This window comes from Leuresthes tenuis, unplaced genomic scaffold, assembly GCF_036924035.1.
Source record: "Leuresthes tenuis unplaced genomic scaffold, fLeuTen1.0.hap1 SCAF_16, whole genome shotgun sequence".
In the NCBI taxonomy this organism is placed as follows: domain Eukaryota; kingdom Metazoa; phylum Chordata; class Actinopteri; order Atheriniformes; family Atherinopsidae; genus Leuresthes; species Leuresthes tenuis.
In genome coordinates, this window is record NW_027325370.1 from 31,713,216 (window position 1) to 31,730,711 (window position 17,496).

The 17,496-nt window shown below is 40.0% G+C and overlaps 1 protein-coding gene across 1 annotated transcript in view; it reads right to left on the reverse strand.

Moving 5' to 3' along the window:
- Positions 1-16,158, reverse strand: part of xkr7b (XK, Kell blood group complex subunit-related family, member 7b) — a 140,946-nt gene extending 124,788 nt beyond the window's left edge. The window contains exon 1 of the mRNA XM_072367479.1: positions 15,535-16,158. Coding sequence (XP_072223580.1) covers positions 15,535-16,157 — 623 coding nt within the window. The 5' untranslated portion in view covers position 16,158. The remainder of the gene's footprint in view (positions 1-15,534) is intronic.
- Between the last annotated feature and the right edge of the window lie 1,338 nt (positions 16,159-17,496).

The window sequence follows — 17,496 nt, forward strand, 5'->3', positions numbered from 1 at the left end:
GGCGACAGGTTTAGGTTGCCAGTTCATCACAGGGCCCCACAGAGACAAACTGTTATATCTCGTCAAGTTTGTTAAATTTATTTATGTTTATGTTCAGTGTTTTTATGTTCAAGCACTTTCTATTTTATTTTGTATTCACCTTTTTCCTCTCGTTTCAGGTCACTTGACCTTCCCTCATGTGTCACCAGTCTGATTGTCATCCCCTTATTTCCGATTACTTCAACCTGTTACCCATTACCCCTGTGTTTAAATAGTCTGTGTCTCCCTTTGTCTTTGTCACTTCGTCTTGTTCTGTCCAAGTTAAGTGTATGTCAAGTGTGACCTTCCCAGTCTTCAGGAATTATCGTGTTTCAAGTCAAGTTTGAATTATTATCGCCATCTTCCTTAAGAGCATCCTTTGTTAGTTTTATTGTCATCCTCCTTAAGAGCATCTTATGTTAGTTTTTTCATATTCTCCTCGAGAGCGTTTTGGAAAATAAATACTTTTTGTTGGATTATCTCGTCTCCTGAGTTGTGCAATTGAATCCATAAGGACGGTGTCTCAGGTCTTGACACAAACACACATCCACGGTCACATTCACATTTTCCACACACTCCTAGGGACTATTTAGAGTAGGGAGGAAACCGGAGTACCTGGACAGAACCCACACATAATTGTGGTTTTATGGCAGGAAGCAGCAAAAAAAAATATATAGCACCTTTTTACCTGTTTACATTTAACAAAGCACTTTACAATGTGTTTCTTCTTCATCCATTCAGATACTCATGCAGCACTTATCTTTTAACTTTTGATTATTTTAAATATGATTACATATTGCATTTTTTACAGTATGTGTCTTACTTTGATGCACATTTAATGTGTGTACTTAAATGATGTAATGGAAGAGTCACTGACACTGTAGTGGGTCAGAAAAGTTCGGCCGCATGTGCACTTGAACTTTCATTATGTACTGACCACTTCTTCCACTCTGCTGGCATTATACTTTGGTGTAACTGATAGATTCCTGAACATGCATCTACTCCTACATTCTGATAAGCTAAGCATAATACCACCACAGAATAACAGCAGAGTGTGTCTTAAAATGAGTAGCAGATATCTTTTGAAGAGCGCCTGCCATTTTCGATCACAAGAAACTCTCATTGTCATTGCTTCAATCACATTAAAATACCAGCTAAGGATTACTTACATGTGGCGAGTGTGGTGTAGTCATCTTGCCTGTAGAAAATATGACAATGCATAGTCAAAGATACAGATTTGGTTTGAAGAACTGTTGCATGACCGCTTGAATTCTCGACAAATACAGTTATTTGTGAACGTCTGTTAACTGTCACCATTAAAGACACAAATAGTTGCTCTGTGTCTGCATCTTTTTTCTTCTTTGTAGGGTTTTGTGAGGGACTTATGAGTCAGACTAAGTAGTCAGTGAGGAAGTTTCCATGACACTTGAAAACACAAAATTATTGTGTAAGACCAAAACTGGACTTTAGAATTGCATGTAAACATGTTCATCTGACCCAAACAGTACAAAGTAGGTTGAAGCTCTCAAAGCTAGACTAACACACCCAGATAATGTGGTTGGTAACCAAATCACTCTCTCACATATGAGCTCAAGTTCCATCTTTTTGTAAAAGCAGTAAAGCCTAAGGTGTATTCATACAACCAAATTCCCAATAAAGGTGCACTGATTCAAAAATGTTTCTGTTTCCTTTGTCAGACAAAGAAACACATCAGAAACTGGGACTGCAAATCAGCCCATTAAGACTTTGTGTCACCTGGTGGTCATTGAAAGCATTTCCAGACTGTTGCTATGCTCTAATAAAATCCTGATTTTATAACCACAGCCTCATCTGATAAAATCAACATTAAAGTATCTTAAAGACAGCGTCTGTGCAGTGAATTCATCTGTACTTACATGTACCACGATCTCCCACAGAGGATATTTGAGGCAGCAGAACATCTTGAATGTTTTCTCAAACAGTCCACAGCATTGCAGCATCTGACATACTTTAGTCAATACTCAATAAGTAGCTCAAGTCAACTGTGACTAATTTCAGCTTTCTTGTTGTTGGTATTGTGGGATTGGATGGACAGAATTATGTCTGAGCTGGTCGACAGCATAAGTTGATCAGCCACTGTGCATATAATGATGTGTGTGAATAACTGTGATCCAAAGTGTAAGAGCCTCTATATTTAGGATTTGCTTTATAATTTTTAGGTATAGGTAGGTAGGTTTAGGTATAAATTAGGTATATAGGTTTTACGTATAAATTTTAGGTTTAAGTTGTTTTAGATGGTGTAAATTTGCTCTTCTGTCACTCCGTTCTGAGTAGAACTTAGCTCCCCCTCAGAATTCCTCCTCTGACTATTGTCCACTGCAGTGGACGATAGACAGAGCCAGAAAAGTACATAAATAAATCTCTTCAATTGGTTTTGGTACAGTAACATTTGATTGCAATACCAGAAACACTCCACTCTGTGAGATACTGGACACAGAGAATAAGCTCAAAGCAAAAAAAATTTACCCTCTATTGTTATTTTTATTACTCAGCAAGAGGACAACAAATAACCAAGTCAAAAGAGGAGTATCCATAGCTTTAGTCATAGCATAGTTATTACATATCTAAAGAATTGTTTACAGAATCCATCATGAAGGTACAATCACAAAAATGGGATATGATCCCTGAAAACATCAAACATCAAAACCTACCACTGACACCCTGAATTCTACACTGACTTGAACCCTAAAATAGCCTATGACTTGGTGTGAACAGACAAAAGGAGGATTTGGAGTCTCTTCCTCTCAAGCACACACCCTTTCACACATATACACACACAGATACGCACACACACTACAGAGGAAAACGCAGAGACACAGACCTCAGTGTGTGCGTTCAGAGAGCTCAGGGAGAAAACACAGTGATACAACTGCTCCTCAGGGCTTTGAACATAAAGTTCACACACTGGAGGAGTATGCGTCTGAAAGGGTTTGTATGGCAGAGAGGGAGAGAGAAATATGTGTATGTGTGTACACCTGCAGGGTACAGGCTAATAACATGCATCACTGAAGTGCACACCAACAAACCATGTGCAGGCCCGAGTCCATGCACTGTCCCAGATTACATCCATCAATATGCATATATATACATATATATATATATATATATATCTTTCTAAATACACCCCTCTGTCAATCATCTTATGACCTGTTTACTATCTAGATGTTTATGTCAAACTGTTTAATCCAGGGATGTTCACATCCGGTCCTCGAGGGCCGCTATCCTGCAGGTTTTAGATGTTTCCCTGCTTCCACACACCTGATTCAGATGAAATGGATCACTTCAAAAGATTGTTAAGTTCTGCATAAGCCTACTAATGATGCCTTGATCTGAATCAGGTGTGTTGAAGCAGGGAAACTGGGGGCGAAGTGCAGCGGCTGACAGCGTTGTGCACAGACAACAAGTCTTGCTCCTAAACACAGCTAAAACCAAGGAGATCGTTGTGGACTTCAGGAAGACGTAAACATACATCTTAGCACTTAGCATTAGTGGGGACTGTGTGGAGAGGGTGTCAGACTTCCATTTCCTTGGAGTCCACATCATGGAGGACCTGACCTGGGGTGTGAACACAACAGAGCTGGCGAAGAAGGCCAAGCAGAGAATTTATTTCTGAGAGTCCTCTGAAAAAGAACACCCCCAAAAAACTGCTGATCCTCCTTTCGCTACTCTATCAGGAGCATCCTGTGCTAATGACACAAAAATGAGTGTTTGTTTCCAACAGCAATCAGAACAAATGGCTGGGGTGACACTTTATGATGAACATATGAATTTTTTAAAAAGTGAGGTTATATCGCATACTTTCTTTTAGCATTACATACCTAAATCAAGTTTTAAAGATGGTTAAGGTAGGTTCACTGCCACGAATCTTTGATAAGATAATATAAAATATAAAAATGTGCTCTACCAAATGGTAGGTTAACGGAGCGGGTTTGGTTTTTGAAGCAGTGACATGCTTGCTGGTTGCAGAGCCAGAGTTATATGTCAGAAGTGTGTGGGCATAATTTGTGCATGAATTCATTTTCTACACAATCCCAATCTTTAATATGTCTGTACAGACACATATAGCTGCAGGGCACACACTAATAACATGCATCACAGCATGCACTCAAACTGAGCATGGGCCAACTGGTCTACATGTAGCACACAAACGGTTTACAAAATCACAGTCAGAGGATGTGAAAAGTATGACGAGAAATTTCAAAGTTTAAACTCTACCATCCACCTGGTCCCTGCACAAGGCCCACCCCCACCTCTGAGCTGATTATAGGTAACTACGAGAAAGAAAAGCAGACAGAAAGCTTGAGTAACAGAGAGAGATTGAATAACAGGGGCATCTTGCAGGAAATGCTAGATGTCCTCACAAACACATACACATGCACTGAAAATGTGATTGACAGCACCCTCAAGGGCAGTGGTGAATTATTCAGCACAATGTGACAGACCGACAGGCAGAAGAGCAGAAAGAGAGACAGAATGTCAGCCTGATAGGCAGACAGATTGCTGTGGATCATCAAAATCTCCTTCAGGCAAATTTTTATGCATAATCGATTCAATTTTATATAAACCTGTGTCCATTTACACTCTAGGGATGTTAAATTCTTTAAGAGAAATGTTTTAAAATTCAGTGAGTTTCTGAGGCTGCTGCTGACCGCTACGACGTAGTTAAATTTCAGACATCCAGACAACATACACACAAAAGAGACGCTGTAGTTTGAGACATGACAATCAATCGCAAAGGCTGTTCAATCAGCTGACAGTGATGGAAGCAGTACATGTTTTTGGAAAGATGTTTCCATATTAATCAATATTTTATTACTTTCAATTCACAACTGAACGCAGTCGTCATGAGTTTTCGACACATTGATGTTAAAACTGCGACTTCCTTTTTGGCGACTGAAAAGTGGGTGAAAAAAAAAATTCTTGGTCGTCTGGACCACGAAACAATCCATTTTCAAACAAAACTTGGCACTGAAATCCCAGATGACGTTTTCTGGGAGCTTTTACAGACAGACCAAACAAGTGAGTTTATTCAAGTCTGCTGTGCTGTCCATCTGGCTGTGAGTTTGTATTCCTGTCCAACTTTCATGAATCCCTCTTCTTTCCCTGCAATCCAGTGGATGCTGCAGGATCCTACCTTAAGGGTAGAAAAAAAAAAAAAAACCTGCAGAAAAAGAAACCCTGAGAAACCAAAGTGCACAGAATCCAAAAAACACAGCTTACCTACAAATAATATTTGCTTCAACAACCATGTCTGATGTGAACATTGTATTGCAATTGGTAACAAAGTAAAATATGATTTTTTTTGTTATGGTACCTAATGGATGAACTAACCCTCACCCAGTTTATCTTGGGCATACAGTAAACAATATTTATTGGAGGAGAGGCAACAACAAGCCCCTTTTAAACACACGCTGCCTTCATCGTGTCTAAATGAGCACTGCAATGGCTTTTTTTTTTTAAAGATATGTGAAAATAAGCTTACCAAATTGGACTGAGTAACATTTTTAAAACTCTCCTTTAAACCCACCTCTTCTCATTGGCCTTTGACCCAGCTCGGGAGTTGATTTTATTTATTTTAAATTTACATCTGGTTTTCATTGTGGTCTTATTTTGAATCGTTTGTTTTTAAATTGTGCTTATATTGTTAGTTTTATTTTATGTATTTTAATGTTTTATGGGTTCTTGGCTTACACATCACTTTCCCCCACTAACAAAAACACAGCAGCTACACGCATGGACAAAATTGTTGGTACCCCTCAGTTAAAGAAGGAAAAACCCACAATTGTCACTGAAAGCACTTAACCTACAAAAGTAAAGTAAGTGAAAATTAAATAATCAAAATCAGCCATTACTTTTGAATTGTTGATTAACAAAATTATTTAAAAAAAAAAACTAATGAAATAGGGCTGGACAAAAATGATGGTACCCATAACTTAATATTTTGTTGCACAACCTTTTGAGGCAATCACTGCAATTAAACAATTTCTGTATTTGTCAATGAGCGTTCTGCAGGTGTCAACAGGTATTTTGGCCTACTCCTCATGAGCAAACTGCTCCAGATGTCTCAGGTTTGATGGGTGTCTTCTCCAAATGGCATGTTTCAGCTCCTTCCACAGATGTTCAATGGGATTCAGATCTGTGCTCATGGAAGGCCACTTTAGAATAGTCCAACGCTTTTCTCTCAGCCATTCTTGGGTGTTTTTGGCTGTGTGTTTTGGATCGTTGTCCTGTTGGAAGACCTATGACCTGCGACTGAGACCAAGCTTTCTGACACTAGGCAGCACATTTCTCTCCAGAATGCCTTGATAGTCGTCAGATTTCATTTTACCTTGCACACATTCAAGACACCCTGTGCCAGATGCAACAAAGCAGCCCCAAAACATTGCTGAGCCTCCTCCATGTTTCACCGTAGAGACAGTGTTCTTTTCTTCGTATGCTTGGTTTTTGAGTCTATGAACATAGAGTGGATGTGCCTTACCAAAAAGCTCCAGTTTGGTCTCATCTGTCCAAAGGACATTCTCCCAGAAGCTTTGTGGCTTGTCAACATGCATTTTTGCAAATTCCAGTCTCGCTTTTTTATGATTTTGTTTTTTCAGCAGTGGTGTCCTCCTTGGTCGTCTCCCATGAAGTCCACTTTGGCTCAAACAACGACGAATGGTGTGATCTGACACGGATGTACCTTGGCCTTGGAGTTCACCTTTAATTTCTTTGTAGGTTGTCCTGGGCTCTTTGGATACAATTCAAACGATCCGTCTCTTCAATCTGTCATCAATTTTCCTCTTGCGGTCACATCCATGGAGGTTGGCTACTGTCCCGTGGGTCTTGAACTTCTGAATAATATGAGCCACTGTTGTCCCAGGAACTTCAAGCTGTTTAGAGATGGTCTTATAGCCTGCACCTTTAAGATGCTTGTCTTTAATTTTTTTTCAGATGTCCTGGGACAATTCTCTCCTCCGCTTTCTGTTGTCCATGTTCAGTGTGGTACACACCTTATCACCAAACAGCAGAGTGACTACTTGTCTCCCTTTAAATAGACTGACTGATTATGAGTTTGGAAACACCTGTGATGTCAATTAGAGGACACACCTGAGTTAATCATGTCACTCTGGTCAAATAGTTTTCAATCTTTTATAGAGGTACCATCATTTTAGTCCAGCCCTATTTCATTAGTTTTTTTTTTAAAATAATTATGTTAATCAACATTTCAAAAGTAATGGCTGAGTTTGATTATTTAATTTTCAATTAATTTTATTTATTGTTACTTTTGTAGGTTTCAAGTGCTTTCAGTGACAATTGTGGGTTTTTCCTTCTTTAACTGAGGGGTACCAACAATTTTGACCATGTGTGTATGAGCTAACAGAGCAATAGTACGCGTTATTTCATTCATTCTTCTTAAAGTATTGGTGAAATAAAGACAGATAATGCCTTATTTAGGGGCTGCATCCCTTTCCTGTTCACTCGTTATATGGATATACACAGATTTCGAGTGATCTAAATTGCGTCTGAAGGACGCTGACTTTCAACAAACTTATCTGTGAATAGATGAACGTATTTTATGCCAGCAATAAGGTCCAGGTTTAAAAAAAAAAAAAAAAAAAAACCTTCCCCTTTAAGTCTGAACAACATGCAGTCACACAAGAATGAGGGCTGTGTCAGGGCCTCAGGACTCTGCACACAAGAGCAGGGTCAGTTTAGATTCAAAGAGAGGTTTATTATTTGAACACACAAAGCACAACAAGGCAGGGTGAGGATCTCCAAGCAGAGCAAAGTAATGGGCTAGCATCTATGGCGGAGGACGAGCGCAGCTATGAAAGTTAAATGTTTCCATGCTGGGAGGAACACAGAAATGCTATGAACAATTTAACAAAACAAAGACACGCTCTCCTAATGAGGCGGATTTAACAAAGGATGCACTCTTACAAAACAGAGGCACTACGAAACTTTAACTGTAAACTTAAAGCTCTCCTTTAACAGCGGCACAAAAAGGTCTTAACGAACAAACACAAATCGCTCCACTAACAGAGGTTTCTATGAAACACTAACCAACCCAAAATCTCTCCAAACAGGAGGAACAAACAAGGCTATGAAACTTACCGTATAGAATGAATAAACTAAGACTATGAACAAGAATAAATTACAAAACAAGACAGCACTGCAGGAGGATCGCTCACTGCAGGCTTGTGTAAACTATGGGTCAAGGAAAGGCTGGTAATGATGCTCATGGGGAGAGACAACATACTGGCACGAGACAAGGGAAACGCAGACTATTTGAACACATGAGGGACCAAGGGGAACAGATGGAAACACTTGGGAATCAGGGAAGACAATGAGACGCTTGACACGGGAGGAAGGGCAAGATACCTGAAACTAGAGGGGAAAGTTAGTGCTTTTTCAAAATAAAACAGGAAATGACGAGACAAGACATGAAACAGAAAGCAAATCGTGACATGCTGCAGATTAGGTAAAAGACCTGACAGGTAAACTATTTTTCATTGTATTGATACTTTTAAGATAAATTCAAACCTAAATGAGTTGTAAGAACCTTAATCACTATGAGTCACTGAAATGATCAACTTTTCTGTCATTATTCTGTCTCCAACATCTGTCTGACTGACAAAACATTACTTTCCCGTTTGCAAGAATGCAGGATATTGTCCAACACTCAAATTACCCTGAAGAGCACATACGATGCCTCAGATCTTTTCCACACAAAACTGATATGAACAAACAGCATAACATTAGAGGATTTCCTGGGCAAACTCCACCAATCAGAAGATGCCAGAAACATTGTCATTGAAGACTTGTAGTTAGCTTCACTTCACTTGGTTTACTGTCGTTGTATGTGTGTGCATTTGTGTGTGTGTGTAAATAGTAATTATGTGGGCCTGTCCATGGGGAAAGTACAGCAGAGACAGCAGACATCAGGACACAAGCAGTGTGGCCAGAAACAACAGCAAAACAAGTCTCAGCAGTTTTATTTTCTTCATTCATCTTCATAAATATTTGACTCTCAAAACAAAACAAAGAAAATGAATACAGTAAAGTGCTTAAACCACTTGCTGCATGATGCTTCAACTCAAAAAGAAATTTGCTACAATATCCAAGATGCCTGTCAACAATCTCCAAAATAATGAAATGTGTCATTTAGGTTTGAATGATTACAATGAATTGAATTCCAATTGGCTTGAATTGGACTATATTACTTAAGTGCCTTGAGATGACAATTGTTGTAATCTGGCGCTATATAAATAACATTGAATTGAATTGAATTGAATTGAATTGAATTGACCTTGCTGCATTTCAGCTGCATTTTCCATATTGGTTGAAATAAGAGAAAAACAACAGAGTGAAGAGTCTCCTCAAGGGGAAAAGGTCAGTTTACCTCTATTGAAACCCCAAGCCTGTCTTTAAGCTGTAATGTACTATGAGTTCTGTGCAACTCCTGTGGCTGGTCTGCATCTGTTGTTCAGGTCAAGTTAAAAAAGCATTTATTCTCAGTTGAAAATACACTATATTGCCAAAAGTAGTAACTCACCCATCCAAATGATTAAATCCAGGTGTTACAGTCACTTCCATGGTCACGGGTGTATAAACTCAAGCACCTAGGCATGCAAACTGCTTCTAGAAACATTTGTGAAAGAATGGGTCGCTCTCTGGAGCTCAGTGAATTCCAGTGTGGTACCGTGATAGGATGCCACCTGTGCAACAAGTCCAGTCGTGAAATTTCCTCACTACTAAATATTCCACAGTCAGCTGTCAGCGGTATTATATATTATATATATATTCTCTGGAGTGACGAATCACGAATCACGCTTCTCCATCTGGCAATCTGATGGAGGAGTCTGGGTTTGGTGGTTGCCAGGGGAACGGTATTTGTCTGACTTCATTGTGCAGAGTGAAGAGTGTAGAAGTTTGGTGGAGAGGGGGGTTATGGTGTGGGGTTATTCTTCAGGAGCTGGGCTTGGCCCCTTAGTTCCAGTGAAAGAACTCTGAATGCTTCAGCATACCAAGAGATTTTGGACAATTTCATGCTCCCAACTCTGTGGAAACAGTTTGGGGATGGCCCCCTCCTGCTCCAACATGACTGCTCACCAGTGCACAAAGCAAGGTCCATAAAGACATGGATGAGCCAGTTTGGTGTGGAAGAACCTGACTGGCCTGCACAGAGTCCTGACCTCAACCCAATAGAACACCTTTGGGATGAATTAGAGCAGAAACTGTGTCCAACATCAGTGTCTGACCTTACAAATGCGCTTCAGGAAGAAAAAAAATTCCCATAAACACACTGCTGTTATAGCCGCAAAGGGTGGGCTGACGTCATATTAAACCCTATGGATTAAGAATGGAATGTCATGAAAGTTAATTTGTGTATAAAGGCAGATGAGCGAATACTTTTGGCAGTATAGAATGAGGCTGCTCTAACCCACAGTATGTATGAAAACGTACAAAACGTAATGCACAGATTTTCCTGCATAATCCTACGAATATCCATCAACACGAGCAACGAGTGTGCCTGCGCAAAGCCTGAAGTCAGGGCTGACGTGCCTTTTATTCACAGAGGAAAATAAACTTCCCTAACAAGTCTTCTCGTGGACTACTCACACGTCACCTATAGGGTTCCTCAGAGATCAGTGCTTTGACCCATTTTGTTCACACTACCTGCTCCCCCTTGGTAAAGTAATCAGTCACTTTGGAATCTAATTCCACTGCTATGCTGATGACACCAAACTATACAAGAAAACAGACACACACCTTTCACCCACAACACTGTCGCCATCATCATCACTCGCTGCTAGTCTGGCAGAGATAAAGGTGTAGATGAGACACAACCTCACCAGCTCAATAGTTCCAAAACCGAAGCGACCATCACTGAACCGAAACATCTGCCATAATCAGCTTTGCTTTCTCCAGCCAGGACATTCCCCTCTCATCAGTAGTCACCAACCTGGGTGTTAGATTTGACCCTCATCTAACCTTTGAGGCTCACATCAAACACCTTTGGACTGAGTACAAGGTCTCTCCTACCTTCTAATGTCTCCATGGCAATGCTTCTTAAGTAAGAAGTAGCAGCCTGCTCACTCATGCTACCACAGATGTCTATGAACTGAAAATGATGACATTCTGCTATTTCTAACTTTTATTTAAGTGACCATTTTACATGTAATTGTCACCCAAAATCACAGTAATGATAGGTGAATTAGAGCAGGTTTTTGGGGAATTTGGCTGTGCACAAATAAACAGTGTATATGAGTGTAGAGAGTAGCATAGAATAAAAAACTTAATTTGAATATGACCAGATGATGTCATCAATATGCCTTTTAGCTTACACCCTTGTGTTGTAGCATTTATTAGACTTTAGCTACATTTTGTTAGAAATAGTAGGTGACACGTAAAAAAACAGCAACAGGAGCACACCCAAAGTTTTTGCCAGAGATGACAACAACAGCTTTCATATACAAGAGGAGACTGGAGACAACAAAGAGCTGCTGAAATTTCATCCAAAAATGTGTCCATGTCTCAGTAGAAAACAGGTGCATAGATGACCAATGCACAATACATCCGTGGCTGACAGATCACAATACAAGTCTGAGCATAGGAGTGCAGTAATTTGCCCTAAGTGAGCAGGAAGGAGTTTAAAATAAATATTGACCCATACAATCATGGATTCTGTTGTGGTCTTTTGCTTGACAGGTAGGAAAAATATTGCTGGTCTTTCTTTGGTTGTAACAGTGATGACATCATGGATAATGTTGGATCCTAATCAGAGTGGCATTGACATTTTGATTTTTCTTTTTTCCAATGTGGGCTTTTTTGTTGTGTAATATAGATGAGGTAACATAGGATAAAAAGGGTGAAATTTCATTCTGTATATTGTGGCCCATTTTATTTCTGCAGCACATACTTTTCTTCTCAATGACAGAATTAACAATATTCAGATGCGTTTGCATGGTAAATAAGACAGAGGTTAAGATTAAAATTGAATTATCATTTTAAAATAGTGCCAGTTAGTCTTAAATAAAAGGCCTAAATGTTGTAAGTTCACTTACAATGTGAGCATCCATCAGCAGGCAGGTCTACCTGTGTAATTGTACATGGTTCTTTTTGGAAAAAAAGCCACAGTGTGTTTTCAATTAATCATGTTTTATATATAGTTTACATTGTTGTCTCTACGATTCAGATCAGATGAGGAGGCTAGAAATGCTAGTTTCTCATTTTAAAGGCTGTTTTTTCAAAATGTTTTTTTCATTTACTTTTTACTGTATGTGTGCAGCTCACTGGGGAACACTCTGATGTGCCAACCAAATAAAGAAAACTTTATTAAAATTAAGGGATTTATTAATTTACTTTACTGACCTTAATCCTGATGGGTGCCATGACTGCTGTGATCCCTTCAAACCAGCCTTAGCCTCAAAGTTTAAGCTTGCATCAGCTTTAACTTGAACAAACTTGAAGTTGTTTTTGGAAGGATTGTGGTCATAGACTTGACTGTGGCTGGCAGGATGCAAACAGTGGCCTCTGGTGTTTGGAGAAGGTATGAGACTTTAACATTCCAACACAACCAAATCTAATTCTGACAGATCACTGGAAGGAAATATATGACCACAAGAGGTGTCTTGTCAGGACGATTAGCCGTTATGCACATTTTTATTCTTAATAAACATGTTAGTAGAAACATTTAAAATGGACATTTTGATATGCACTCAATCCCATTTGTTGTATATAACCACAATGGGGTTGTTGGTAGCAAGGGACAGGCAGGCGGTGCAGATAGTTAAATTGTGGAAAATCATTTATAACTATTCAAAATAGCTGGTATCTCCTATATAAATCATACTATTAAATTGTTAAAGTGTTTCACATGTAAACTTATGAACTAGGAAAAGACACTTCTGAATCATACTGAAAGGGATTTTCAGTTTAGTTTCACATGTGCTAATTGGATCTTTGCTCCTGGTGTTAATTTAACAAAATGTTACAGGAGTCACTCTCAACACCGTCCAATTGTCAGCAGCAAGTTCCATATCAAAACCAAGTCATTGTCCATAATGTTGTTCAATGAAATTGTTAGTTCCTGAATCCCAATGATCACATGATCTATTTTGAAATAACGTGATTAATTTAATTCTGTTTTTGTTGTTCTCGTCAGCAGAGCAGCCAAAGACAACGAGTCCAATTAAATCTTTTTGAAATAAAGAAAAAGTTTGTTCCAACCAGGATGAAGTTCTAACGTAAATTTCTCACGGTTTGAGCTGCACACCGATTCATTTATCTGACTTTTTCTAAAGCTTCAGGTTCCCTGTTTAAGAGCAAAAAGTGAAACTCACAGACTGGTTGTCCTACAGACATTTTGAAACATTCTTTAGTGTTTCTGATAGCATGGATAATCACCAGCAACAAGCAGAGGCAAAGATTTTCCTGTCGTTCTGGCAATTGGGGGTGAAGTTCCTTGTGACTGAAACATTTAGTCATTCTTTCATAATTTATCATTTTCTGTGGAGCAAAGTATTGAATGTTTATATGCTTCTTTGGAGACCTTGTGACCAAACACTTGTCTGTATGTAAGTGTATATTTATAGAAAGTTACCAATTGTCTCAGCTTTGTCCTGATCGTATGGCTATTCTGACTGTGACATTTTTAGACCTTTGGTTCAGGAAAAGTTTGACTTTTATTATTTTTTTTATTTTGCCTTGGTTTTTCAGGGGTTACTCGGCTGTCATCGCCCTGTCACTCCATACAACCACATGTCTATCAGTCAGTTAGACAAGCTGATTATTATGAGACATAGTTCTGCTGTGAGTGAAAGAAGTCTGTAATGATTTCAGTAATTGAAGCTTAATTAGGAGAGGACATGAAGTGAAGTAGATGAAGAGCCAAATCCATGTGGCAGGTGGGGATTGGATCAGCTGGAGAGATGTTGTTTTCCTAAGTGATTGTGATTGGTTCTTTGCTGTGGACTGAGGACACCCTCGGCATTCAGAAATGTGGCATGGCAGCTAAATGGATCATTTATTGACTTGGTCAAGTTAATTAAAGTTTTTCAAACATGCTTTGCTGCTATCGGGTAGGTTAAATAAATTCAGAATGATGATTTTACATTTCTGAATAAAAGAACAAATAGATTCAGCTTGTCTGTGGGCTCATAGATAGAAACTTTTTTAAGAGGTGAAAAATTACATTCTAAAAGTGCTGGCTTTGTCCAGCTAACAGTTCAAATTTCTAAAGATAAAAAAATGAGTGAAACATATACAATTTCTATGATGAAACTAGTTTCTTATTTTTCAACCAACATTTGTGCTTAGTATAAATATAATCATATCCAAAATGCAGATGTATATCTATATGCATTTGTACGTGAAAATCTTAGTTTCTTAGATTTTGAGGCATTCACTAATCAGTCTGACTTTTGCGTTTGAGGAATGTGTAGGAACATTATCTTGTTGTAGAAGCCAATCTCTTTTAATCTTCTGCTTTCTTAGACATGATGTTTAACTCTTATTTAAGTATTTAGTTGAATCATATCTTGTGTTAACCGGCAAAATTTTTCCAGTGTTATTAAACACAAACCCACAGTACGATCGATTTCCCACTGTGTGCACCCCCACCACAGTTGAGGATGTGTTTGTTTTTTCCATTAAATTCTGTACCTTTGTTCTCCAAACATAGCTTTGCTCATTGTAGTCATTATTAACTTGGAAACATCTGATGCTGAAGCTTTTTTTGCGAGGACACAGGTGAGCTGTTCTATCTTTGACTCTTGCATGATGATTGAAGAACACAGAAGAAAATGTTTTGTTAGTCTTCTGGAACTCTGCTTGACCTTCACTGCTTCTTATATGCCATTTCCTGATTACATTATGAACTGAAAAAATGGCTACCTGAAATCACTGTGCCACTACCTTCTTAAAGCTTTGTCCTACAGTAAAGGTATTCATTATTTTGATTTTCTGTTTCAAGAAGCCTCTGGTCACTGATTGATGGGACAAGATTGAAGGTATCAGAATTCTTATATAGCTTTTTTATGAAGTTTAAAGTTGAATTATGTCTCTTTTCCTAACAATGCCTTTGAATACATTATAGCTTTGATAAGCTCATTAAGGTCTGAGTCCCTGGTAAAGGTTAAGTGCAAGCTCAAATCTAGAGGAGCCCAAACTTTTGCAGGATACTCTTTTTCATACATAAGGATCAGCAAGGTCCAGGACCTCATAACACTCCTGTCAACACATCAGGACCATGACACCCCCCTATATCAGTCAAGAGGAAAAGTAATATTTGGGAATATGGGCGTACAGACTCATGAACACGCACGCACACGTTGGCACACATGGAGATCACGTACACACATGCACTCACAGCCTACCTCTATAGTTACGGTTGGGAAGGCAATCCTTGCATGTGCACCTTGCACATAATTAACACAAACCAGCACCTGTGCACACACACGCACATGCAAACAAGCACCACACCAGCACTCCTACCTCCAGACTTGCCCCAGCTGTAGAACGTGGAGCACGGTTTGAAAAACCCACATGCAGACATTACAGCACCTCCGGGGGGAGCAGACTCTCCCTGCCGTGGCAGGCGGAGTAGAGGACGTGTACACTGTGGTAACATTCGTGGCGTTCGCCGTCGCCACACTTGCACCGCGCTTGTCGCTGTCCTTGGTGCTTAAAGTGTTGTCGCACGCTGTGGCAGTGTCGCACGCTGTGGCAGTGTCGCCCGCCGCGCCTGGCGCCGCCGCACAGCTCCCGCTACCGCTCGTTGATCCATCTCCTCCCCTAATATCTGAGTAGTCATACACGAACCACCTGAAACTCAACACCTGGACGACAGCGGAGGGCACCACGACAAAGACAAGCGTCAATCCAAACCACCAGTAGTCGCCTCGCAGGTAGTAATCAGCGGCCAGCCACAGGTCAGTCGCGCCATCGGAGAAAAAGACGAGCAGGGCGCAGAGTACCCAGCAGCAGTCCAACAGGGTGTAGGGTTTCCCCCCGGCGGCGGTGCAGCGGGGCCCGGCGGGGTTCCCCGGCTCCGACAAGCTCCTGGGCGTATTGTCATCTTCCAAAGACACCGCTGCTCCATCCGACTTAGCGGCCATGTTGGTTAGGATGGGAGAGAAAGACAGGGAAAGAGGTGGGGAAACAGGAGAGAGAGGGAGGGGCTGGCTGAGCGCAAGAGAGAGGGAGTGAGAAAGATTACATCATAACTAGCCTCATCATCAGCCAATTAATTGTGAGGCATCATCACTAACAGCGCTTTTAACACCGTGACACCAGCGTGATACCTTGCAGGGCATGTGAGGTGCAGGCAGACTGTTCTGTACACAGTTAATACCTAGGGGGTTGTGTTTTTTATTCTCATCATTTAATATTTTCTATTTTTGTCATCCTGACTCCGCAGCAGCAGCACATACTACGACAATGTTAATCACGTTATAGATGTAATATGCAGCAAGTGCCAATCAGTTGAGACTCCGTGTCAGTGAGAGCACTGATCAATTTGCTATGAATTATTTTTAATGAATCTTTCCATCCAATAAATCTTACATTGTCTGTTCACTTGGGCTATTTGTAAAGAAAAGGGGAGACATTACATTAATATGCAGTGATACTTCAAGGTCTTTACTCCCACTTTACATTTGGACAAATGTGTGAAGTCATACGATCTTGTCAATGAAGCCACAGTCTGTTGGCTCACCAGATGGCAAGGTTAAAGGGTAACACTGCTGGTAACTCTTCCCTTTTGTCATAATCTTCTCTTAAATATGAGCACAGTTTTAAATTTTATACTATTTTTTTCTCTTTCCTTTCAATAATCCATGTGCCAACTCTGTCTTAAGACTGCTTTATAGCTCCATGGGGGTATTCATCTTTGTCACTCTCAGCATTGTAGAGGGCATTTTTCAAAGCAGACAGACGTGTGCAGTCCTCCAAAAAGCTTTGATCTGAATATTGAATGGTTGAAAATTAGCTTGAGTCGGCTATAATCAGCAGGGCCTGACAACAACCAAAATCACAACAAAGAGGAGTAAATGCCAAAAACCATAAAAAGCACAGAAGCACAGGGGGAAACAATGACCTCAGCTGGACTGAACCATTGTCATTATTTAACATGTATTGTCACTTCGTCACAAAAACGATCTTTATTCACTTTGTTTTTCCACAACAGAGAAAAGCCAAAGGACCAACGACAGTGCTAAAACAGCCAAAAGCAGCCCACAGCTTAGAGAGTGTTCCCAAGTGCCAGGCACCAACAAGAGCGCTCGGAGAGCTATGTTCAGCCAAAATTGGGGTAATGTGCTCTTGCATGCTTGTACCAGTTAAAAATTGGGCGGCTGCATTTCGCACCAACTGTCGGTGTGAATGGAGGCCTGGTAATCCAGAAAAGAAGCGCATTGTAATATTCAAGTCCAGAGGTTATAAAAGCATGTATCACTG